This window comes from Crassostrea angulata, chromosome 1 (assembly GCF_025612915.1).
Source record: "Crassostrea angulata isolate pt1a10 chromosome 1, ASM2561291v2, whole genome shotgun sequence".
Classification (NCBI taxonomy): Eukaryota; Metazoa; Mollusca; class Bivalvia; order Ostreida; family Ostreidae; genus Magallana; species Magallana angulata.
Window position 1 is genome coordinate 9,183,206 of NC_069111.1, and position 25,917 is coordinate 9,209,122.

The 25,917-nt window shown below is 35.2% G+C and overlaps 4 protein-coding genes across 8 annotated transcripts; 3 read left to right on the forward strand and 1 right to left on the reverse strand.

Annotated features, from left to right (window-relative positions):
* The first annotated feature begins 725 nt into the window (after positions 1-725).
* On the forward strand, positions 726-13,158 carry LOC128188063 (uncharacterized). Of its 3 annotated transcripts, none has more exons than XM_052858864.1 (8): positions 726-989; positions 2,860-3,007; positions 3,407-3,554; positions 5,305-7,703; positions 8,112-8,193; positions 8,655-8,731; positions 8,895-10,366; positions 11,126-13,158. In XM_052858864.1, exons 2-8 carry the CDS (start codon positions 2,876-2,878, stop codon positions 12,726-12,728), a joined length of 5,913 nt encoding a protein of 1,970 aa, XP_052714824.1. In that variant the 5' UTR covers positions 726-989; positions 2,860-2,875; the 3' UTR covers positions 12,729-13,158. The 3 variants fall into 3 exon arrangements, with proteins under 3 accessions (XP_052714824.1, XP_052714816.1, XP_052714834.1); XM_052858856.1 differs by having other exon boundaries at positions 726-864; XM_052858874.1 differs by having other exon boundaries at positions 726-757.
* LOC128188078 (ankyrin repeat-containing protein DDB_G0279043-like) lies at positions 12,780-16,476 on the forward strand. 2 transcript variants are annotated; one of them, XM_052858894.1, is made up of 2 exons: positions 12,780-13,088; positions 15,646-16,476. In XM_052858894.1, exon 2 carries the CDS (start codon positions 15,686-15,688, stop codon positions 16,235-16,237), a length of 552 nt encoding a protein of 183 aa, XP_052714854.1. In that variant the 5' UTR covers positions 12,780-13,088; positions 15,646-15,685; the 3' UTR covers positions 16,238-16,476. The 2 variants fall into 2 exon arrangements, with proteins under 2 accessions (XP_052714854.1, XP_052714846.1); XM_052858886.1 differs by lacking the exon at positions 12,780-13,088 and adding an exon at positions 14,442-14,593.
* A 1,699-nt stretch (positions 16,477-18,175) lies between these two features.
* Positions 18,176-21,950, reverse strand: LOC128178301 (salivary glue protein Sgs-3-like). The gene is made up of 6 exons (XM_052845410.1): positions 21,877-21,950; positions 21,750-21,791; positions 20,573-20,611; positions 20,005-20,109; positions 19,044-19,829; positions 18,176-18,373 (listed from the first exon to the last, which is right to left on the reverse strand). Exons 1-6 carry the CDS (start codon positions 21,905-21,907, stop codon positions 18,243-18,245), a joined length of 1,134 nt encoding a protein of 377 aa, XP_052701370.1. The 5' UTR covers positions 21,908-21,950; the 3' UTR covers positions 18,176-18,242.
* A 1,705-nt stretch (positions 21,951-23,655) lies between these two features.
* Positions 23,656-25,775, forward strand: LOC128178328 (HEAT repeat-containing protein 1 homolog). 2 transcript variants are annotated; one of them, XM_052845453.1, is made up of 6 exons: positions 23,656-23,692; positions 24,168-24,282; positions 24,545-24,650; positions 24,877-25,176; positions 25,288-25,339; positions 25,458-25,773. In XM_052845453.1, exons 2-6 carry the CDS (start codon positions 24,181-24,183, stop codon positions 25,609-25,611), a joined length of 714 nt encoding a protein of 237 aa, XP_052701413.1. In that variant the 5' UTR covers positions 23,656-23,692; positions 24,168-24,180; the 3' UTR covers positions 25,612-25,773. The 2 variants fall into 2 exon arrangements, with proteins under 2 accessions (XP_052701413.1, XP_052701405.1); XM_052845445.1 differs by lacking the exon at positions 23,656-23,692 and adding an exon at positions 23,924-24,012 and having other exon boundaries at positions 25,458-25,775.
* Positions 25,776-25,917: the final 142 nt, after the last annotated feature.

Here is a 25,917-nt window from a genome sequence, read left to right on the forward strand (position 1 = left end):
TAAAATTGTAGTAATTATAGAAATAGAATATTACACAAACCATTTAAACTAATCAAAATACCATATATCTGTCATGATTACTTGAAATAAGCGTCAGTCATCACCAGCTGTGCAGTAGTGGTGAAATGATTAAGATTATTCAGGTTACTAAGGAAGTCACTACTCTTTCTTATTTCTTCTGTTTATTGAACATATACACAGCCAAAACATGTCCGGTATCCAAAATCTCAGACAGCAATTTACTTGTATTGTTGACGCTCTTGAAAATCAATTTTCTTTGCGAGTTTTATTATTGAGTTCCATCAATAGTCAATGAACGAAGCGAGTCTCAAACTACGATGTACTTTTAATGTTTACAAAATATAAACCCGTAAAAAATGTCAAGAATATGTGAATTTTAACAAATTGAAATATATGATCATTGATGTGATCAGCTCTATAAAACCCCTCCTAATCTTAACTTAAGAAATTACAATTCATACGATAGTACTAAGTCTTACGCTTAAATATAAATAATTTATAATCCTATGAAAGAGAAACTAAATACAGTTGGCATTTATTTCAATATTTAAAGGGAATAATTCAAAATGGGATGAATTACACATGTTGATGATCATTAAAAGATATAAAACGAGATTTAAAAATGAAACGACATTGTCATACCGTTCATTAAGTATTCCGGATCGAGTTTGTTTGGTTTTTATTTTTATATTCGAGCACTTCCGCTGAAGAAAGAGGTTACAGGACGATTTTTGAGGTTTAACTTTAACATAGGTTTATACGCGGTTAGGACTTTTCTCAACGAAATGCTACAGCCATGCTTAACGTTACAGACTTAAGCTCATTCGACTGATTGTGTTATTGGTAAACAATCAAGTGCTTAATCATAATGCATGCATTTTTGTTTCATCATTTAACACCGTTAACCGCCAGGCCACATGACAACAATTCATAATTGTGGCGGATCCAAGTATCCCCAACCAATATTGGTAAATGACAAATATCTGCAAAAAAATAAATAAATATTTTAATTGATGATATGGCCTGGAGTGCAGCCTTGATTTTTAAAGTAGCTTAGCAGCAGAACTGTAGTTAACAAGTCATAAAAAAACTTTGGATAGACAAACGTAGAGCTTTGACTATGGTCACCCATCTGATTTTTTTTTTTACCAGTTGAGAGTTACAATACATGTACCTGAGCCTTGAGGTTGGCTTATGCTCAGGCTGGAATGCAGAATCTGAGTCATAAGTTTTGGATGCTTGATGAGGTTGAGGTTTTTGAGTTGGTTAAAGTTTTTGGAGCAGGTGTGTTAATATTTAGTTATTACTGGTCCTAACTTCACCAAACTTACATAAATGGTGCATCTAATGAATCTGATGCACTCCACAGGCAAGGATGCTGAATCAGAGCCATAGGTTTCAGATGCTGGATGAGGTTTAGTTTTTTGGAACAGGTCACATGTTTAATAGATAATAGTACTATTTCAAACTTGTATGGTTAATTTACCTATTATATAAATGAATCACATTTATTGCTTTAAATTGTACGTGGGTCAATCAAAAAATACGAAGACTTTTGTCATAGTTATGTTACTTAACGTCGTATCATTACTAAATTTGGTAGACATAATTTAGTAATAGTTTCCAAGAATTTGCAAGGTAAAAAGTTAATTAATTTCTTTATTTCTAAGAATTATTTAGAATTTAATCCTGCAAAAATGAGGTCACGGCGCACGGTCAAAATTTGTTTTATGTCAACAATAAACCATATAATGTTGAAAGTAATATCTCTATAAATTGGGCATAAAACCAAATAATATTGAAACTTCAAATTTAGTATAGTCATGGTATTCTATGTACCAAATAATGACGGGATATATTGTTTTGTCGAACAGATATTAGTAACTAAAGACAGATAGTCCTCTTTAGAGTTGACTAAAAACATCGACGTCGCCGGACGTCACGGCGCAACGAGAAGTACAAATAAAATGGATCTAACTCAGGAAAAAGCCGATAGAAGCTGTGAAAATGCTCAGTGGTGCAAAAAATAAGTCAACAATTATTTGCAAGTTTGTATTTAACTGTAATGAATTTTGTGAGGGTGGTGGTCATTGTATTTTGAATATAAAACAGTCCGAAAGAGAGTAGAATATCTGTAAATATTTGGTCAAAAAATAAGTAACGTAATTCGACGTTCAGGGTTATCCTTTCTGTAAACTAAGAAATACACGGTAAGAAAATGAAAACTTTAATGAACTAACTTATGATTCTCGAACAAATGTGTGCAAATAAGATGTTAAGTGGTTCAGTGCCATTTTAAATTGGAAGGAGAAAGGCACAAGAGACTAAGCATGATATAAAGATGGGGTATATCTATAAACTGTGCATGTTTAATCTTGACGTCATGTTTTGAACGTTACCGTGCGCCGTGGTGACAAAACATGTTGTTTTTGAAAAGGGGTAACAAAAATACTGTTTCATCAAATGGACTAAAACTTCGCATATCAATAACATAAGTGTCGGTGCAAAGATTAATCTGTTAAGTATGACTTTCATTTAAAACATATGATAGACAGCCACATTGTCTTCGTATTTTTTGATTGACCCTCGTATATTACAAAAATTTACAATATTATATGAAATAAACATCTGATTATCAAGCATTTTTTAACGTATAATATATGATATTGTGTCAAACCCCACTACAGTATCCATGAATATCCAAGATCATTAACTACGATTTTCATATAATATGACAATGTGGTCTCATAAAGGTGATGCCCCGTCTCAGTGAACTTTGTAATCTTTGATTACCTATGTTTAATTTTTTGTTCTAATATGTTTCTTGCATATTTTCAGAATTCAGCATCCTCACATGCATTTTTTCACAATAAGATCAATTTTGATGCATGCATACACCTACTACCCTGTAGCTGACATCATGAACAAGGACGTCAAAGACATCCAAACAATAGACCCTGTCTGGAAACAGATGACTGAGAAACTGGTTTGTTCTTATAATATATTTTAATTTCTAATGAATATGGATATTTGAACAGTGTGAAATTAGAGAATTTTGTTGTAAATTGCATTACATTCCAACAAAGAAGGAATAAGACAAAAATTTTTTTACTTTAAGCTGAAATCAAATTAGAGTTGCCAAAATGAGACTCGTATGAAAAAATGGAATTAGTAAAAACTATGAGAGCTAACTTGAAGATAATTAGGACATGTACATGTATCTCTTAATCTCTCAAAATCACCAAATTTTGTTACTTGTCAGTGCAGCCAAAATGACATGCTTTATCATGATTATTGCTTACATTAATACAGAAGTGTAATGTTCTGTATCATACATCCTTCTGTTTCATCAATATTTTGTTTAATAACTTAATTTCCTACCTAGTGTGGAGACTTTCAAAAGTCAGGAGGAGAAATGATTGTAGTTGCAAGCCAGCCCCTAAGACAGATGTATGCCTGCTGTACATCCAATGCAAGGGAACCAATGCTGAAAAACTTCAAAACCTTCAAAGAATGCTTGCAAATTCCACCAAGTAAGTAATGCTGAAGATAGTATCAAGAAAAATTGTGAATCAGCCAAATATATGGTTTTTAGCTTATCCGAACTGATCACTTGTGAACACTGTATAGTTAATTCTAATATACTGGTTGTCTTTCCTTCTGTTATTTTCAATTTCTTCTTCTCAAGAACTACTGACAATTTCAGTTAGACTTGGTATTGAGCAGGGGTTCAAAAATTTTTTTATGATGGTCAAGTCCAGGACTTTAAGAGTAAATTTTAGGCAAGTCCGAGGAAGAATTTCCCAAGTCCACATTCTCATAATTGATAGATAAAATTATATCAACCTAAACATCACTAAACCTAATGTTATAATTTATTTTAATTTGTTGCAATGATTAAAAACTATATGTTTGAAATTATGTTTTATTTTATACATTTATTATCATTGTATTAAAGCCACGGCCTATCGTCACGCCAGTGGCTTTTGGAATTCGCGAATTTTTGTCTGAGGAATTATTATTTTTATCACACCTCGAGTCACCCCCGGCTTCATGTTCCTCACAGGGTCTTTCATTTGTCGTTCCTTTGCGTATATTACTGCTCATAAATCCAAAATTCAACAAACTTACTGCTGTTTGTCATAGGGGAGAAACATGAGAAAATGTGTAAAAACAGGTCATACCACAACGGAAAATAAAAAGATGGATTGTATTTTCGAAATGATCATAATGCTTATGTGTTCATTAATGCCAAAAAAACCCACATTTTTATTAAATCCATGATGGAATTTGATTTATTTTTAATTTTACGAACTTTTTTTTTAATTTAAAAAAAGATAAGCAAGACACAATGCCAAGTCCCTGTACTTCGGCGATTCTAAATGCCGAGTCCGGATCTGGAATTTGTTAGTCTGGGACGTCGGCCTGAGGAATTTTGAACCCCTGATTGAGTAAAGGACTTTCCAAATTTTTCAAACCCTCTTCTAAGGGGGAGATAAATACTGTGGAATCATTATATTTCGTAGTGGCTCAATTTTCGTGGAATTCGTGGGTACCTTTCATCCACGAATTAACATCCTCCATGAATTATTAAATTAGGGTTATAAAGTCATATATACTTTTGTAGAAATAAGAGAATACACGAAATTATGTCCCCACGAACATGTAAAATTTAAGCAATCCACGAAAATTAGCCCCCACGAATTTTAATGATTCCACAGTAAGTGAAATAGAATAGAAGGAATGACCACAAGTGGACTTCAACCAATACCCTTTTAGTTTAAAACCAACACTCTACTGACAGAGTTAAAGGTATAGATAGTTCTGGTAGAAGCGTGGCATTACTGAGTCTATTAAACACTCGCACATAAGAAATAATGAAACAGTATTTTTAATATCTCATGAACAAAATGGATGGTACATGTAATAATAAAACTTAAATACAAGCTGTCTTGTATGTGGTGCATTCAACTTTCTCTAAATCATTTTCTCCTTGGCCTGAGAAGAGCTAAAATACAAGTTTTAAAGTTCATGATTGCATTAGTTTTATGTTCATTTAAGTCTTTATTTTATTGTATTTTAATGCATTTGAAATAGTATAGCTAGGTATACGTAATTTTGTCAGAATTGAACATATTGATCAGGAAAGAAATGTTAAGTTTTACTACATGTAGTCTGTTTTCTGTACAGTGGTGATCTATAAGAACCTCATTGTATCAATTTATATTTAAAAAATTATAAAGTTTCCAATACAAAAAATAATAAACTCCAAATTTTTTATAGGATCATCCAAGCCATCATTAGTCTTAAAGAAGGCAGCTAAGAGAAATTGTTCCTTGTGCTCAGCAGTCTGTGAAGAGCAAGATATGAGAGACTGCAAACCAGAGGATGCCAAGTACGTACTGGGCATTGACGTTCCACAGAATAGTAGAATATGCGGAGACTGTTCAGACAGTATACGAAAGTACCAGGATTTCAAGAAAATGGTCATAAGAAAACAAAACAGCTCAAAGATTAACTCCGATGAAAAAGCAGTTTCTACAACCCCAGAGAAGGTAACACCAGAGAATAAAAATGTGATTCAAAAACCTATGAGTGAAGTACATGTAGTTAAGGAATGTGAAAATGACAGTGAGAGTCAGTATTCAGATGAATATTGCAGCATTGATTCAGATATGTCTGGAGAAATGGAACATCATGAGAAGTTAAAAGAAGCAGAGAAATGTGACAAAAAGAAACAAACCACAATTTCTGCAAAATCGGAAATCAAGCAAAGTAGACCTGTCACGAGATCAAGTTTGAGAGAAACCAAAAAACAAAATGAATCAAAACAGATTGTCACCAAGAAACGTAAAGAAGTATCCCCAGTTAGTGAGGTTACAAGGCCCATCAGGAAAAAAATGCCCTTAATTTTGTCTAAGAAGAATGAAGCAGAAACCAAAATGCCCATAGGAAATGAAAACCAAAATTTGACCCAGAGGGTATCAAAATATTGCACACCTGCTAAAACCAATGTTGAACCTATGAAATCAAATACCAGCAGAAAGACAAGATCCAGCACGGGGACTCCTGAAATCAGTATCCCAGAAAAGCAGAAAGCCCTAAGCTCTTCAGGGTTGAGTATTGAAAGACAAAAATCTTCTCCCAGACTGATAGCGCCAAAACCCATTGGATCAAATTCTTTATCAAGTTTGGCAGCAGCAGCAGCTTCTATTGAAGAAGCAGGTTCAGTAGATGAAAAGGTATCAGTAAAGAAAACACAATTGTCAAATGCATCAGAAAAGCTGAAAATTACCTGTACAGCATCTGGTTCTTTGAAAGATACTAGTACTTCATCCAGTGTAAACCTGATTTTGGTTGGGGGACCAGATCAATTTCAGCTTGTTCAGCCATTGACAGAAAAAGGACCATTAGCTCTTGATGAGATGGTAGTTTTATCCAACCACTTGCAGTCACAGTCTGAGGGAATCACTAATCCACCCGCAGCTACTCATCAAACTGGAAAAATTTCGATTCCATCGTGTGAGTCAGACCTGTTCAGCATATCTTCCATAGTTCCTAGTTTGCTGGACAAGTCCAAGAGCTCATCGACAGTCCTGACAACTGCATCAACTAGTGTTGTTTCCACTCCAGAAAGACCATCAGCCATGAATTCTGTTGAACAAAACACTGCTGAAAATACATGTAATTATACATCTTCAGGAATGGTCAAAATTTTACCACCTCAGACAAATTCAGACTACAAATTACCAACCAAGCAGTCTTGTAAACCTGGGGAACGTCCTTTAGCTCGAAAGATAAATGTTTCGAAAGATTCAGAAGAGAGAATTGCTGGCACATTGAAAAGTGCAAAAGCGGCACAAGCAGTTCCAATTTCAACACCTCTTCAAACTGTAGTAATCGTTGGTGCACCAAACTTGATGACACCTGCACTCAATGCAAATAATGCTGGTTTAATGCTTTCATCCTCACAAGTTCTTACACAAACAATATCAACATCGCAATCGTTATTTGGGAACACTGTTGCCATATCGTCAAATTCTGAAACAAAACCAGCCAATCCTATGCCTGCATTATTAAATTCAGGAGTAAAACCAGCCAATCTTATGCCTGCATCATCAAATTCAGGAACAAAACCAACCAATCTAATGCCTGCATTATCAAATTCTGGAACAAAACCAGCCAATCCTATGCCTGCATCATCAAATTCTGGAACAAACTCAGCCAATCCTATGCCTGCTTTATTGAATTCAATAACAATACCAGCCAATCCTACGCCTGTATTATTGAATTCAGGAACAAAAGCAGCAATGCGCCGTTTCCTTCTTTGTCCTGAAAAGAAACAAATCAAGAAGAATACAGATGTAGTGAACAGAAGTGACAAGGAAGAGAAAAACAAAACCAGTTTGTCAACAGGAGCTGGAACTAAAAGTACACTCACAGTTTCTACAGCTTCAACACAAAAAGAAAAAAAGTCTCTTGATGAAAAAGCGACCTTGTTTAAAATAGGCGATGTTTATTATCAGTTAGTTGTGAAAGATGGCAAGCAATTCTTGGTACCAAATGGACAACAACTGCTTATTGGTCAATCAGATGTTCCTGCTTCACAGCAGAAGAAAATTGCAGAGTTAGGGACAGGAAAGAATATTTCAAACTCATATAAAAGAAAGCTGATTGGAGAGGCAAGTTTTACTTATTTTGTAAACATTAATGACACAACAAAAAAAACCCTTTTTGTGCAAAGACATCATTTGAAACGCTACATTTTTGCAAGTATTGGGTCCTTTTGCCGAAACTTGAGCAAAATTAGAAATCCAATAGAATTTTGCCTATCCAAAATTGCATATTTTTTTGCCTATTTGTATATTTCTTTTTCATCATGCTATCTATCTCTAGATCTGATCATAATCAAATAATTTTACACTGATTTGGGAAACTATTTCAAGGTGTAGTAGCCACCTTGATGTACAAATGTTAATGTAATGGAGGACCTGAGTTCATGAAAAAAACAACATAGCATTTATTTATCATCTTGTTTTGCAATGTTGGATTGTGTAAAGTGTAAAATGTATGGGTTTTTTTTAAAGCAGGAATACCATATAGTTAACCCGTTGGCTAAAGCATACCAAAACAAAAGACCCAAAACATCACATGTAAAGGAAGAAAAGAAAGGTAATATTCCTCTTGCAATTTTTAGCCTAATGGTTGGAGGTGACATTTTACTGTGATTTTAATATCTAATTTGTCTATTGTTACTTATTCAAACATTACAGGAATTACATGTAACAACTTCTCTGAAACAATTTTACTTGTTTTAATCAAAACTAAGGTACAATATCTGCAGAAAATGAATAGTATTACTGTATAAATTGAAAATGTTCTACTTAAACAACACAATTCATATAATTATTCATATTATATGATGAGCGAGAAATATCCATCAAAATTTGTAAAATTTCCATCCTTTAGTCATTTTTCAGTCTTACAGCAAGACATATTTCATGATATCATACAAGGTTGTGATACTTAGGATCTTTTCGGCTCTACCCCTTAAAACCATAAAATATATAATATCTTTTCTATGTTTTAATTCTAGCAATTAATGTTTTGAAAAATCATTTTTTTTTCTTCAGAATCAACTCAAGATTTAACTCCAGAATCTGAGAGTGACCCAGAAGAAGTAACCACTGAGGAAGAGCAAGAGAGACTGGTAATTTATGAACACACACACATGCACTCACTCTCTCTCTCTCTCTCTCTCTCTCTCTTTTTTCTGTGGATACATTATATGATTAACTTTAGACGACTTTAACTATTTAAAAGAACCCTTATTTAGCATCCATGCCCTCATTTATTCTATTTTCTACTCTCAGAATAAAAACACACCCAAATACAAGCTACCTGGAAAACAGGGCGATTCTCTATCAGATAAATCTCAGACTTCAGTGGTTGATCATGAATATACTGGGAGGCGAGAAGTAATTGGCCCTGTGGATTGCCTTAAATGTGATTTCTTTGCAACATACTGGAGAACTATGGCAGATCATATGAGGAAGCACAACATGAAGAGATACTGCATCAAGTGCAACAGCTTCATGACCACCAGAAAATTTCCATCTCACTGTTGTAAGCGAAAGTCATTAAGGAAAGCAAGAAGACAAACATGTTTAGTCTGTTCTAAGCTGGCAAGTAATGCTGTTATGTTGTTCAAACATTACAGAATAAATCATAAATCAGAGATTGAGAAACATGGCCACTGTAATGCTCTATACAGAAGTGTAAGATCCCAAAGCGTCTTTGTTTGCAAAGGATGTTTAAATGTTGAATATTCTGAGCTCAACATGTTAAGCCATGTGAAGAAAGTTCATATCTGTGTACCCAGTGAAAGAACAAACTCCTTCAGTCATCTGCTTCACAAAAATGAACCAGTCTGTGCTTGCCCGGTGTGCTGGCTTCACTTTCCTGAGAGAAAACACCTTGATTACCACTTGAATGTCTTCCATGTCGACAAAGATAAACATAATTGTCATCTGTGTAAAGAAAAATTTAACAGTAAAGATGACTTAGTCAATCACTACTCTACCCACCAGCCCAACATTAAGTACAGCTGTGGAATCTGCAAAGAGTTCATAGAGCCCATGAGTTGTCTACAGGAAGTTATAAATCACAGAAACGCCCTCCATCCAACCAACAGTCTTCATGCTCTGCTGTTATGCCCAATGTCTGGTTGTAACGAGAGCTTTGATGAAGATACAGAATTTCTGCAGCACATGACCCATCATGAGCTAGGACAAAAGTACAAACACAAATGCTCGAAATGTGAGTTTAGCACCTCCTCTGAGAATATCTCTGCCAGGCACGTTGCAAAATTCCATTATGAACCAGAAAGGCGATGTAACATATGCACAAAGCGGTTTAAAACACCATCAGAACTTGATACTCATCTGGAAAAGCATGATAAAGAGATGTATATATGTGAGTATTGTGGAAAAATCAACTCCAACAGTTCGCTGCACAGCCAGCATATGAAGAAGCACAGGGAACGAATGAAACCGAACACTCTTTTCTGTGAAGTGTGTGGTGAAGGATTCAGGGCAGAACCGTACTTAGCCAAGCATATGTTTGTCTATCATCCAGAAGTCAAACACAGCATAGTGCCAACACATTTCCCGTGTATCTATTGTGATCACAACAGTTTGTCTTCAGTGGCCTTTCGGCAGCATATGTCCTCTCACAGGAAGATAAACCCGTACCTTTGCAGTTTTTGTGATAAACGCTTCTGTGATAAGAACCTGTTGAAAAAACATTTAATTAAACATAAGCAAGGAATAAGTAAGAAGTTTAGGTAAGTTTGTGTTAGTTTTATCATATGTAACTGTTGTTTATTGTCATTATCCAGACTGTAATACCCTGACTCCAGTATATCTTATGATTAATGTGTATTTTTCATGAGTGCATAATTATAATCATCTAGATAATTAACGACATGATATAAGTATACAGTAGTACATGACTGTATTAAATGATAAGAGTGAGATAATCTTCACTGCTTGCCATCAGGGCTTTCATTAGGGGTGGAATGAGTATAGATTCATGCCCATTTCTATGATCAAATTTTACCACTCTAATATCATAATTAGATAAATACACAATTCGAAAAAAAATGAAAAACTAGCCTCTTCTTATTGATGAATTAATCTCTCCATTTCCAAGTTATTGAAAGCCCACATTGCTATTTTTGAGTACTGTAAATTTCTTATTCCTTGTGTATACTTATATCAAATTGCAAGTCAGAATATAAAATTGCACCAATTTTTTGGTTACCTGGTATAATTTTCTATAGTTCAAAACTGTCTGAAAAATAAAAGTGAGATTTTAAAAATATGTTAGGGTTGCTTCTCACAATTTTGCATTGATTTTAAATTTCTTCGCATTTAATTTGGAATCTACAGTATCGTCAGTCTAATTTATGTAATATACAAGTCTTGATCTGTGGTATAAAAAAAAATGTTTGTTTAGTAGTGGTTCCTTGACATTTCTCATTATACAGTATCTGTAAGTTATGGTAGGGATTATAAATATAAAGCCTTTATTATTTTGACAGGTGCTTTGCATGCCATATTGATAGAGAGCCCCATGACATGAGGACTCACTTGCAAGGAGAACCCCACAAAAACAACTGTCAATTAGCTGGCATCGATGTTCAAAATTACAATCAGGACCTTTTAAATGCAATACCTTCCAAATCAGAGATGCTGGAACGACCAAGAAATTCAGATGATGAAAAAAGTTACGTAGACCGGTGCGTGAAGATCCATGAGGACCATTGTCAGAAAGCAGCACGAGTGATAGCAGAAAGAGAGACTTACTCAGTGATGATGTCGGACGGACAGGAGCTTCAGATTGACATGCAGTCTAATAATGCCCAGTGCCAAGAGTGTGGCTTGGTGTTCAAGACCGATGCAGATCTAGAAGAGCACAGACGTTTTGTCAAACGTATAGGTTTCAAAGCACTTAGAAACAATTTCACCTGCCAGGTTTGTGACATCTATCTCTTTGGTAAGATAACTGTTGTGGAGCATGCTGGCACTGAGAGGCACATCGAGCTTTGCCAGAGGAAGGGAATCGACCCTGGTGATGTTCTGGACAAGAATAAGATTCCCAACAAGTTGCGCATAGCTAAAAGAAAAAAAATTTCAAGGGATGGGTATAGATGCAAGATTTGTGATATCTATTTAAAAAGTAAAGAGAGTAAGGATTCACACATTGAAAAAGCATTCCATGTCGATAAGTGTCAAGAGCTTGGGGTGGATCCTGCTGGGGACCACTTTGAAGATTACAATGATGAAAAGAAGTTGAAGAAAAAGGTTAAAACATGGCAACAGGAGCGGGTGAAGAAACCTAAAGAGATGAAAAGGGATAAAGTAATCACAACAAGGAAGAAGAGACGAGTCATGATTGAACTCCAAGGTGTGAAAGTTCCTAAAATGGTTGCCTTTGGCTGTCTGGTGTGCGGTGTAGATTTGAGTGACAGGACTCAAACCATAGATCATCTGAACACTTCAAAACACATCATAAACTGTGTATGTAGAGGAATTCATTCGGGTCCTGCTAATCTTAAAATCATAATGGATGATTATCATTCAGTGATTGGGAAATCCATAGCAGAACTTCTAGGAATCCCCTCTACTACCACGTTCCCGCTATCAGAGACAGACAAAACGCTTTATCAGAAACAGATACAAGAGGCAGAATCTGCAAAAACACGGAAAAAGAGGATTTCAGTAGAAGCAACAAAAACCCTTGAGAACACCATCGACCTCCTAGAGAAGAAGCTGTTCAGCCCTGGCACTTTGAAAACAGTATCGCCACAGAAACCATCACGAAGCTATACACAGGGACAGCCAATCTCCAGTGGTGATATATCGACCTCAAACAATTCACAAAATGACGTTTATCAATCGAATTCGGTTTCCTTTAATGTTGCTATTCCTATGTACCAAGGTACATTCGTGCCACCGTCACCAAGTAGCAAAAAGAGGCCGGCAGTTCGCAACGTACCTATGCAGAGTGTGATCGACGAGGGACAAGTGATAGCGGAGGACCAGATTCTCTATGATGACGTCACAGAGGTGCCCGATATCTCTCAGAACACGGCTTTAGTAGCCTTTGGCTCAGAAGCAGCAAATTTAGACTCGTTCAAGTAGTTCTCAAGAATTTTAAATTTTCTTTGTTAATTAAACGTTACATTGTTTATTATTGGATAAATCTTATTGGAAAGATTTGGAATTTTCAACCATTATAATTATAATGGTAAAACTCAAAATGCATGCAATAGAAGAACATTTAGACTGATTTTGCTTCTACAGAATAAGCTTTATTTTGACATTCTTTTCTATTTCGATAGATAATGATTGTTTTGTTCATTACTGTTTGCGAACTATTTGTTAAGGAGTTCATTCATTTGATAATTGCCGGAAACACTTGTAACATATGTCCAGTATCGCAAAAGGTTATTGCGAGACTTGTCACATGCACGAAGTTTTTGGCTGTCTTCTAGGCTTGTTGTAAGTTTTGTTTTATATAATCATTTTGTTCAATTATCTGTACAATAATAAAGTATTACCATGACTTGAATATTGTTTCCTTTGAAATCACGAAATGGAATGTGTAATGATACAATTTAGTACTTGTAGTTTCATAGGGGATTAAGTATTTGATTTAGATTGTCGATTGTTGACTTCAGTAGAATTATGATATATTTGAGATAAGTCTAAATTGATGCGCAGTTTAGAACAATTATATACCCATCCCCCTTCGAGTATTGGCGTCGTTAATCGCCTGTAGTGTATAATAGCATTGCATTGTAGTGATTTTTAGTGATGCTACAGATGGGTTGGTTTTCTTACAACAAGCGCATGTTTTTTATTTTATTTTTTTAAATATGGTAAGTTTGTTTTTCAAAAAGATAAGAATGTGATTATGGCTCCATATATGGTTTATTGCACAAAACTTGACTAGAAAGAAAATTGATTTTATTTATACAAACGAGTGGGACGCCAAGACATAATTAATTGTGTAAGGATTTGCTGCGAAAACATTATTTTCTTTCAGTATGTGCATCACTTACCCTTCCCACCTTAAGTGTGTAAATGATAATTGCTTCAAAGGGAGAGGGGAGGTGTTTGGTGCGCGTTCTCTTTAATTTAAACACCCCCCCCCCCCCCCGCTACACACACACACACGCAGAAATAGTCTGATATTTTGGGGTGTACATGGTTTTAACTCTGTGTAAGTGAAAGTTTATGAATAAAATTATGGGGAAAAACTCCGTGAAAGTGTGAATTTAAAAGATTAGTTCAATGTGTCACATTAATAGACACAATAATTTCTACTCTACACGGAAATGAGGTAACAAAACAATATGAATATATGGGAAAAGAACATTATAAACGTATAAACCCTAATTATTTTTATAAACGAATTGTGCTCTCCACCCGACTTTTTGGGATACTGCCAAAAGAATATATTAAGGAATGTTAATATACCGACCAACTTGAATATACGAGGAATTTATAGACCCCCACCCAACGGACCAAAATTTTAATATTAGTGAAGTTAGAGTCACTGTGTTCAATCCCCCAACCACTTTAAAAAGCTCTGCTACGTCGTTCATGAAATCCGCCCTTTTGACATATCAGATATTGTAATATGCGTTTGAATACTGAAAAAAAGATATTTATATGTGTACATACATGATATATCCCCATAAATGTGCTTAAAAATTTAGCAAATATTTTAGTTATCATATCCGATCCTGTTATTGTGAAGTGCATATTGAAGAGCTTGCTTCCTATAATTAAGTATTCGTATATATATTGTAAAATCGTTTTTATAGAATTTTGAATAAATAGATCAAACTCAAAATAGATAGAATAATATTTTAACCATATATAAACAAAGATAAATTATATCCCGGTTGATCGATTGATTGGAACTGCGAAATTTCCTTTGACGTTTGTGTCACAAGGTCTGTTTCCGATTTGAAAGTGCATAGAGAACTCGTCTGTTGGTAAGGTCTTTTTGGTTATTTTGCAAAATCTATCATCCGGTATTGGTAAGAAAATTTTTGTTTGAAAGAAAAAAATTGTACATAAAAAGCAATCGAAATTTTTTGACATTTTTATGAAATATTTGACGAGAAGCTGTACGGGTAGGAACACTGTGGTTTCTTAATGTATCGGGAATGGTTATACCGGTATAAGATTGTCCTAAAGATTTCAAGTACATGTATAGCTTTATTCAAAAAGGGTTTCCATATTAATTAATATTAATCGTTTGTATTATATTTGAATATTCACATTTTCAAATGTCTTTGTCTATGATAAAACTACGTAACTATTTTGCATAGTCCAGTACATTTCCTGATTTTCATCATTGACTTTTAATATAAAAATAAAATCGTATAATTACTAAAAATTATAAAAGGAACCATTCTTTTCATAATCAAAGAATAATTCATTATTCATTAATCCATACCTGATACCGAATTGCGTAACACAATCTGTCATCTAATAAAGTCACAAATATATTATAAGTGGGAATATGATTCATAATGTGTGTACAAGTTTAATTTCATTGAATGTAATTTTTATATTTGACTTAAGTGTGTATTATAACTGTTAGACATTTTACTACATTATATTTAGGTACACCACTCGAGCAAATATTCATGAACGGGAAATCCCCTTATTTACTTCCTCTTTTGAGATATCCTGTTCGATTTCGCTATACTTATGTTTTAATAAAGTTAATGACTATCATAATTGCTTAAAATTGACGTGTTTGTATTTAAGTCGCACCCGACATTTAGATATTGATTTTTCCATAATGAATCAAGATTTTTTCTTACTGGGAGATCTTGGTTATAACTCCTACTCGTGCTAAGATTTTACAATATATGGTCTTGGGAGAAGTCATTCAGCGATGTTGCATGTTTATGGCCAAGAACAAAACTATAGGATTAGTCTATACCCCACAAGTGTTTCCTTACAAGAGGCTTAACCTAGCCTTATATCATGCGGAGCACTGCCGATAAAATCAATTTCTGTTCTCTTGTTACAGCTGTATAAAGTAAATAATTCCCAAGTGATCGGATTCAAACATGAGCATGAAGAAGAAGCAGTCGGATGGTATTAAACAACAGGCCATTCATATCCTCTCCATGATGAAAAAACAGAACGAGAAGTTAGAGGACAAAATGAAAAAGTTGGTCAAAACGGATATAGTTACTGCCAAAAGAGTGTTCGAATCGGACGTGGACGGGTGGACGCCCGTACATGCCTGTACCCTGAAAGGAAGCAAGAACCTGCTGAAAATCATGATCAGTTCCGGGATAGATGTCAATTTCCGAATGGGCCAACCGGAAGGACTTCCCGGGGAGTGTTCCCTGCTCCACATAGCAGCGTACAGGGGCGATGTCAAAATCTGTAAATATCTGATCAGTCGCGGTGCTCGCGTCGACATCCAGGATGGCTGTGACAGGACTCCACTGTATTACGCGCAGACGAAACAACACAATCGAGTTGTTGAGTTGTTAAAGCAGAAGGACAGAGGTTTGACTCTGACAAACAAAGATCAGGACATCGTGATGGTGGACGAGTGCCCCACCCCACAACCCAGCAAATTCTGTTTCTTCCCTCAACTGAAAAGTTGACATAATTATGTTTTTACATGCTATGGATTGCTCGGACGACTTATTTATTTTTATTTAATTTGTTTAAGTTTTTTTGCAATTGAAAGGTAATTGTTATAAGAGTATGGTATTCACTTTTAAGATTTATTATTCAACATGAGTTTCGATAAACAATTTTTGTCACTTTTAGTGCAGGATGTAATATTGTAAATGTATTATAACATATACATGTAATATTATATAAATAGTGCCTGTTTGGGAGGGTAACAGTTGAAATTGACACCCCGAGAAAACCATTGTCAACCGACGCGAAGCGGAGGTTGACAATGGTTTTCGAGGGGTGTCAATTTCAACTGTTATCCTCCCAAACAGGCACTATTTATTTTGTTATACTGAATGTCTTTTTTAAAATTTTTAAGAAAATTTTACTGCTTTTATATAGGAATAACGTGAATTCTACAGCGAACCGTACGCGCATAATTTTCGCGCATGTAACATTTTTTAATGTTACCCGTTGTCAAGTGCGTTGCTAACGCTGAGGGTAATAGTAAATATTATTAACTGCGTCTTAACCAATCAGATTTCAGTATTTAACATGAAAGTATAACAATAAAGAATACCATCTTAATGTTCACTGTAGTGTACGTAGAATCTAATATAGTACGTAGAGTCGTGTGTGTGTGTGTGTGTGTGTGTGTGTGTGTGTGTGTGTGTGTGTATATATATATATATATATATATATATATATATATATATATATATATATATATATATATATATATATATATATATATATATATATATATATATATAATTTTTTTGCACAGATTGTGTCAAAACCATGTGCGTAGAATACAATCGTTTTAACTGAATTTGACATTATATTAGATATGAGTTTTACTGTACAGTGCCCAATTGTGAGTGTAACACGTTTTGTTTTCAACAATGTGCTACAGTACCATTGTGAATGACAAGACCCCCTTGCACGTTGTACATGTGTTACTGTTAAATACTAGTTCATGTAGTTGAATCTGTTTGAATGGTCGATTTGCAGTTTTGAAGTTTTTGATGCTATTATTCGAAATCAATTCATTGTTATTTAAATCAAAATAGTTCAATTTTGACATATTCTGAAAGTAAAAAAAGAACACCTTGAAACAATTTAGTACGTTTTGTTTACGATGTTGTTATAATCAAAGGCGCACCCGTCTAAATCAGTGTAAGATAAAAATGTTTATCCTCAAACTACAAAATGTCTGCAACTAGATGACATCATAAACTCTTGACCGAGAGTAACTATAGTTTTGAACTACACCTTTTTCTAAAACATATAGTTTATTTTTAAAATAAAAGTTACCGCCTTAGGTAAACTTCTAAACAGCAATAGTTCTAATAATCTAGAGGAAATAAATAACCTTAAAGAGTATACGATAGTCTTTAGCTGCATGTCAACTTAACATTTGATTTTGGATAGTTCTAAATGAAAGTAGCTTGGACATTAATTTTACCATATGGTTGGAAATTCAAGGACTTATTGGTAGCACTGAAAGTCTGAAAGGGAGTTGTGTGCGTACACGGCCACGTACACACCTACGTTGATCGCTTGAAAAGAACAGGAATTCGAATTTGGAGTATAACGATGATAGAGAATCAAGGAAAAACTTTATTGTTCTTATTAACAGAACTAATATATATGTCATGAAATTTTGATCACGAGAATTCATTATTACCCGATATGCTCTGGTTGACCCACATTAATTCATATTAATAAGAGTTTAATGATATTCCCATGTAAGAATCTTGAATTTTTTTTTCCAGAGGTGGTCCAAGGGATAATTGTGTTTCCCGTGAGATAAGGGTTTTTTTTTGGGGGGGGGGGGGGGGGTTATTGTCAAAAAAGGGAGGTGGTGGCGAATCATCAGTTCAAAGTGTCTATGCAAAATATAACTAAAACATGTGTGATGTCTTCATGGTTTAATCGTTTTGAACAATACAGCTCAACCTCTCACAAAAAACAGCATAGAAATCAAGGGGCGTCGGGATCCGCCACGCAGTGACATTTTCCGTCGATACAGCGCCGCCTGTCGGGGTTGGCGCAATGCATCGTGCCTATCCCAGGCAGAGTAATGAACGTGTTATAGTAGGTGCAGGGACATTCTGGAATAGCGATATGTAAACAAAAAACAATACTTGTGTTATATTACAAAGTATTGACGTGTATTCATAATCTAATTATGGTTGGTTTCTTCTTCAATTATGTTTATTTAAGAACCAATCCTTTACTCCACCGAAGGATTATAAAGAAATATATCATGTACAAGGATGATATATATCAAGCATCGAGATGATGAAGTAATATCGAGACAGTATACCCTTTTTTTTTATACACAAGAGGTCTTTATTTATAATAGCATTGACGAATGAATAACAAATTTTAAGCGTATAACTTAAGGTGGTATGGGTCACTTCCATGTTGTGACGTGTTGTTGATCGAAATTAACAATAAAACTAAGTGTAATTATATATGTAGTTTCTTTCCCAATATTGTCACCTAACAGCGTAGCGCAGTGGGTTAGAGGGTTTACTACTAATCTGTAAGTCATGATCAGTTCAAATCACGCTGGGGATTTAAAAATTTTACCTCTCCAAATATTTTAAAAGCTAGTTTTTTGGTTAAATATTGTAAAATTTGAAAATTCTAAACCGGTGAAAGTATTTCAATTATAATGTACTTTAATTTACATTAATATCGACAGATGTCCCATACCATGCACCTTAAGTTTGAAATGCTGCAATAACACAATTGCTTAAAGGGCATTGCACTCACCTGAAGAACTGGTTGTTTTTACAGTGACGAAAGAAGTTGTTTGTGAAGAAATTGTTGTTGGTTTGGTAGTTGTTGGCATTGTTGTTGTTTCGGTTGTAGTTGGCAATGTAGTTGGTTTGGTAGTTGTTGGCAATGTTGTTGGTTTGGTAGTTGTTGGCAATGTAGATGGTTTCGTAGTTGATGGCGATGTTGTTGGTTTCGTAGTTGTTGGCAATGTAGATGGTTTTGTAGTTGGCTTGGCAGTTGTTGGCAATATTGGTTTGGTCGTAGTTGGCAATGTTGATGGTTTCGTAGTTGTTGGCAACGTTGTTGGTTTAGTAGTTGTTGGCATTGTTGTTGGTTTGGTAGTTGGCTTGGTACTTGTTGCTCGCTCAATAGTCGTCAATTTCATAGTTGTTGATTTGATTTCTGTTGACAAAACTGGTTTTGGTGTTGAAGACTGCGTTGTAGATGGTAATAAAGAAGTTGTTGTTGTCGGTAATGTTGTTGATGACTGTGTTGTTGATGGTTGCGGTGTTGTTGATTGCTGGGTTGTAGTTGTCGGTAACGTTGTAGATGACTGCGTTGTTGAGGGTTGTGGTGTGGTAGATGTTTGCGTTGTAGTTGTCGGTAATGTTGTGGATGACTGCGTTGTAGAGGGGGATGGTGTCGTGGATTGCTGGGTTGTTGTTGTCGGCAGTGTTGTCGAAGCTTGTGTTGTTGAGGGCAGTGGAGTTGTAGGTAATTCGGTTGTGGTTGTCGTATGTCCGTGTCCTCCATGGCTATGTGTCGTGTGGTTCACTGACACTGTTAGAATTGTCAAAACATTAGTTCAACTAAATACGTCAAAATTGGGTCGGAATGTCAATGAACAATGGATACCATCTTGCACACACACACACACACACACACACACACTCTCTCTCTCTCTCTCTCTCTCTCTCTCTCTCTCTCTCTCTCTCTCTCTCTCTCTCTCTCTTACCTCCATGAGCAGACGACTGATGACAAATGCAGTGGAAGTGTTCGCAGCTGGCTCCCTGGTTGGAGGAACACACATGCGACGTACAGTCTGCGTCGTTATGACACCCTATTAAAAATATAGTATTTAAAATCAAAGTATTGCAACTAATTTTGTTATGATTGTGGTGCTTTTTGATATGTGCAGCAAGCTGTTCTATCGTTTGCCCATTCAATCGTTGACGCTCTCTGCTATGATGCTAGATCATAACTATTTGAAAATAATCTTGGCGATTTTACTATAAACATATCAACTATATTCATTTAGCAAATACACAGATATAAATTCGCGTCGACTGATATGGTAAAAGTGTGTTTATAGCTTAAGATATCAACACTCTGAAGGGGTTTAGGTCACGATTAGAAATGCTAGTAATAAGGCCATATTGATTACAGTTTTAATGCCATATGTAATAGATACCAGACTAAGCAATAAGGTCCTGACATTTAAAGTTTTAGACAATCTATACCGACGAATGAAAGATTTGGCGTATACCAAATCAAAAGATTGTGTGTGTGTACGTCTGTCTCACCGTTTGAAACAGCATCTCTTCGTAATCCCTGTACTCCATCTGTGAACGAAAATGTCATAAAACATAATGAGATTTTTTCGATAAGAATTCTGTACTCGGTGGCACATGTTAAAAATCAGCGTAAGAATATAAAATGAACTGGGTTTTTTTACTACGATAATGGAAAAAAAGGTGCAGCAATATTAACAAATATAGACTGCCTGCTAAGATTGATATGAAAGTCGTGTATTTGTAACTATTTCATATAGTAATTATTGCTCAAGAAAACCAAACCTAAAGATCGTTTTAGATCCAATCAACAGTATATATTGGTTTTACAGCTTGAAAAAGAAAATAAAAAAGCTCTAAAATTAAACGTATTAAGGACATGATATTATTCAAAATCTCATAAGTTATAAAATTCATAGTCTAAATTTCAGTACCAAAAACATGTAAGAAAAATTTTGCCATGTTCGCTAACACTTTGTCGTTACAAAATTCTTTGCTGCTAAAATTGCATATATTTTTTGTAAATTGTACAAAGTAATGTTTTGTGGTGTTTGTTTATTAAATCAGTTACAATTTTGTTCGTTTGTTTGTTTTTTTGTAAAAAAGTTTTTCGAATGAAGAATTCACAAAATGTGTCATGCTTAGTGTGCTGCAGCACCTTGCATCGAAAATATCCTATGGTAGCAAAATAAAAATCGCCAAATTTGCAAAAATGTCGTACTGCGCGTGTTAACTTTTTCACTAAAACAATAATGTCAGTAAATGTTCAATTACAATTAAAGCAACCAGTTTACCAGCACCATGAAATGATGTCAACTTTGTCAACAGTAAATGAGAGAAACCTTCATTACATTGCATCCAACCAGTTATATTACTCCACCAAACAACTATGCATATAATTTATATACGGTCTTGGAATTGATTTTTGTAATAATGTATTGCTGTCATCAACAAATACGTGTAATAACGTATTGCTGTCATCAACAAATGCGTGTAATAACGTATTGCTGTCATCAACAAATACGCGTAATAACGTATTGCTGTCTGGGTCATCAACAAATACGCGTAATAACGTATTGCTGTCATCAACAAATACGCGTAATAATATATTGCTGTCATCAACAAATACATGTAATAAAAAGCTCCTTTCCTAGCTTTCTCGGTTTTTCATCTAAATTAGTTCACATACCTTCCTGATATTCCCTGATGGCCAAGGACAGACATCCTGTGACTAAATGAGAAAAAGACGAATTCAGTTATCTTTGCTAACACGAACGGATTGTAAATATTGGCATATATTTTACGGTTTGACTTACCAAGGAAAAAAGCGACATATATTCTCAACATTCTGGCCAAGGGGTTATGATAAGAATCTGGTCACCTTGAGCCAATTATTCAATCTCTCTTGACATTACGGGGATAAAGAAAGCACCTTCATCTTAACAACATTTTGCTGAAACCAGGGTCTAAAATATGTGAAAGATCGCTATTCATTTCGAATTCCTACATATGCATAATTTTTGTAAATTGTTGACCATAATCAAATCAAACACATGGTCAGTCAAAAAAAGATATAGTTACACGTTTACAAAACCATACTCTTATAAATTCAATGCGAGATTGAACCTTGTACATATTATTCAATATCTTGAACAGATTCTGCGACATTTTAGAAGCTGGGCTGCAGACTATCAGGTAACTTGGCGACAGTTTACCTGTCGAAGAATTTACCTGATTTACTGACCGCAGGCTGTATCTCTCTTGTTTGCAGACAAGATTGCGTGAATAAGGACAGTGCACCTCTCGACATTGAATGAACGAAATGGGTTATTGTCTTTGTTTCCAGACATGTTAGAGGCGCCGCATCAGTACAAGTATCTTTTAGATAAAACAGATCAGTAATTTAATATAACATGTCAGTATTTTATTAAAAAAGTTATATGGTTTTAATTCGGTAAAAAACTAACTGATATTACATCAAATTAAGTTTATAATTTTACATTTTAATCATATGATTGCTATCATCCTAATTCTATAAAAATGGTAAAGAGAACTAGGAGACGAAGAAATTTACAAATATTTTAAGGTCTGTAAAATCAAAGACATGGATTCATATACATTGGAAGGTTTGAGAAGCTTACACATTTTTATAATTTAACAACACACCGATTTGAAAACTAAACTGCTTAATATACTGTAATTTCCTTTCAAAAGTGCAGGAGATAAAGCAGCATTTCATGGCCTGGTGTTGATCGTGGTTCTTTGACAAATAGTAAATACCAAAATTTGTAGACATTCAATGCACAAGATGCGCAGATCTAGTGGGCAATTGGCCTGGAGAGTCTAAATTCACAATTAACGTTTCCGAAAAGAGGTATTGGAACCACCCCTCCTATCCCCACCCCAACCTTTGCAATTAGAATTAGCCTTCCACCACTCACCCACCCCCACCCCCTACCCCCCACCCCATCTAGGGGGTCTGGATCTGTGCATGTAACTAAGCCAGGTTTTTTAAAATATGTAATCACTTTGACAACGTTCTTGAAAACTGGGGAGTCGCATAGATTAACCATCTTGGCTAGCTAAGGGTGACGATCCACGGTGTTTCTCTATTCACAATATTTCTAGTTCTACTGCAGTATTCATTTTGTGCATAGTAGTCGGAACCGGTGGGGGGGGGGGTGTAGGCGGGGCTGAGACCCCCCCCCCCCCCCACACACACACACTTGGTTAGACCTAACCATCAGTCACATAGCATCAAGGAGGGACCAGCCCCCCCCCCCCCCCCCCCCACACACACACACACTTTTTATCGCAGCAAACATAATTTTTCCTTAAAATGAAGTATCAGGAAGCTGCCCATCGCCCCCACATTTTCGGAAGAATGTAAGGAATTGAAATGAAAATAGAAATATTAACATCACCCTTGCCTACCGAAGATAAAATAACATGATCGAACAAATTAAGCTACTCCCTCCTGTTGATTATTCTAAAATAAATCACCGTCTTTTCCTAACTTTGATTTTCGGGGGCGCACCGGATCAAAACCTATTATAAATAAATTTTAGAGTTATCCCCCTTATTAAAGAACTCTTCTTGAATGTAAATATCGTCTGCACATTGTGGCATCAGGTACGGTAATACATGATAACTTCTCATTCATAATAGGGTTAATGAATCAAAGGTTTCATTCATAATAGGGTTAATGAATCAAAGGTTTCATCCATATTAGGTTAATGTATCAAAGGTTTCACGAAAGTCATGCTAAAGATAACTTGATAAATTAAACCAAAGATGACAGATGCTTACAGTTACAGTTCAGTAACGTTAGGCATTTCGTAATTTTTTTGTACGGTATAACATCACAAACGTACCACAAAACCTATGGATATTTGGTTTTAACTTATGCAAAATGTTGGCTGTAGAGTCACTGAAAAAGTGGTTCGTCGGTGGTCAGTAAAAGTATTTTTAAAAAAGTTTTTTTTTCTCGGAGATGGGGGTGGTATGTTGTGTTTGTTTTGAATTTGTTTTGAGAAGAAAATGTCCTGGGCCCGGGTCAATAAAACGCAAGTACTTAATTAATATATTTATTGTTTTTATATTTTAGCTTCCTTTTCTTGATGCAGAAGACAGATTTCAGAACGTTGCAGAAAGAAGAAAACGGCGAGGAAGATAATGATGCATACACACACGACACACCCAAGAAAAGACGTACAGTTGATGTAATTATATTTGCTTATAAATGTTATAATCGAAAAGAAAATGTGCTATAAGAGCTTTTATATTCATCATCCAGTTTTAAAATCAAATTCCAAGTAGAATACAATAGTCAATTGTGCGGAGACCCTGTAAAGCTATAAGATAATTGCAATTAGTTAGACATCTCGTTACATAAAAATAGAAAATGAAAAGTGTTGATTAAAGAGGGAAATATTTGCATGCAAATGTACTGTAAAGGTGTGCAGTTGTATGTGTTTATTTCAGAAAGAAGGTTTTGTGACACCAACAACCCCTGACATACCGAAATCATCCCCTTATTACCAGTGCGATGACAGAAACAGTCTCCTTACCACACCCGACATAGCTGTAGGTAAGGATGTCGAGCGCACCTGTCCATTGGCAAGTGCTCAGCAGCGTTTCCAACGAGAGAACAAATTAATTACACTGCTCTTTTTGCTCTCTGATTTGATGATAAGTTCTCTGCGACAACTCCAATTAACGTTGATATTGTTTCTTATGAGATGCATACAATAGATTAGGACTGTTTTAAATTGTAATTGTATACCAACATCTTCACGTGAAATCTTTTTATTCAGGGTCTGGTGAACTCTTCGGTGACAATTTTTTGACGTCGTATCCGATGTTCTTATCTCCTGAAACGTCCGAAGATCTATCTAATTCTGAGATACAGAATGAAGAAAACCATGAGTCCAATACAGAAACTCATTTTAATCAACTCTCTAAAGATTCATTAAATATAGGCTCAATGTCGTCACAAGCAGCTGAAATGACGACACCGTCAACCGAGGCAACAGACGACAGTTCAGAAAGGGAAGATTCCGAGGGGTCGCCTCAAAGCATTTATGATGACTTGAGCATTGCTGACTTAATTAAAGGTGATAGTCAATTTGGATTTTTGCATTAAGAAATATATCCTTATATAATATACGGATAGTATTTTTTCTCTGTATATATGAGAGATAATAAATAGATTGGGTTTCTTTCAGACATGAGTGAGAAGTCAATGAAAGTGTATATGCACTGGATGGAATTGTTTCGGTAATAACAATTGATAAATTCTCTCTCTCTCTCTCTCTCTCTCTCTCTCTCTCTCTCTCTCTCTCTCTCTCTGTATTCTAAACAATTTTAAAAAACATATTCCACACGTTCATTACAGAGATGGAGAAAAGTTTGAAGAGGGAGTCCCTTCTCTTATCGATGAGTTACTGAATCAGGCTAAGCGGATAGAGGAGGATCTTATAGAACAGAAAGAGGCCCTTCGTCAGAGGATCTACAGAATCACGCAGACTCTGCGGGTGGATGACCTTTAAAACTACTACTGTGGCAGCGGCCCCATTATACTGTAAATTAATCGGATTCTATACTGATTGGTTTGTGTTTTAGCGTTAACTAAACGAAATGATTCTACAATCTCTGTTTTATCATGACATGAAAGTCCTAATAATTAAAATAAATTTGTCTGCTTATCTTTATAAAGTCTGAGAAGTTTTTTTTATCGTAATTGTACAAAAGAAAATTTAAAGACTTGATTGTCATATTTTATCAATATTACAAAGCTATAACAAAGTTGATGAACATCACTGACAACTAGGTCAAGATTGTTCATCATGCATTGT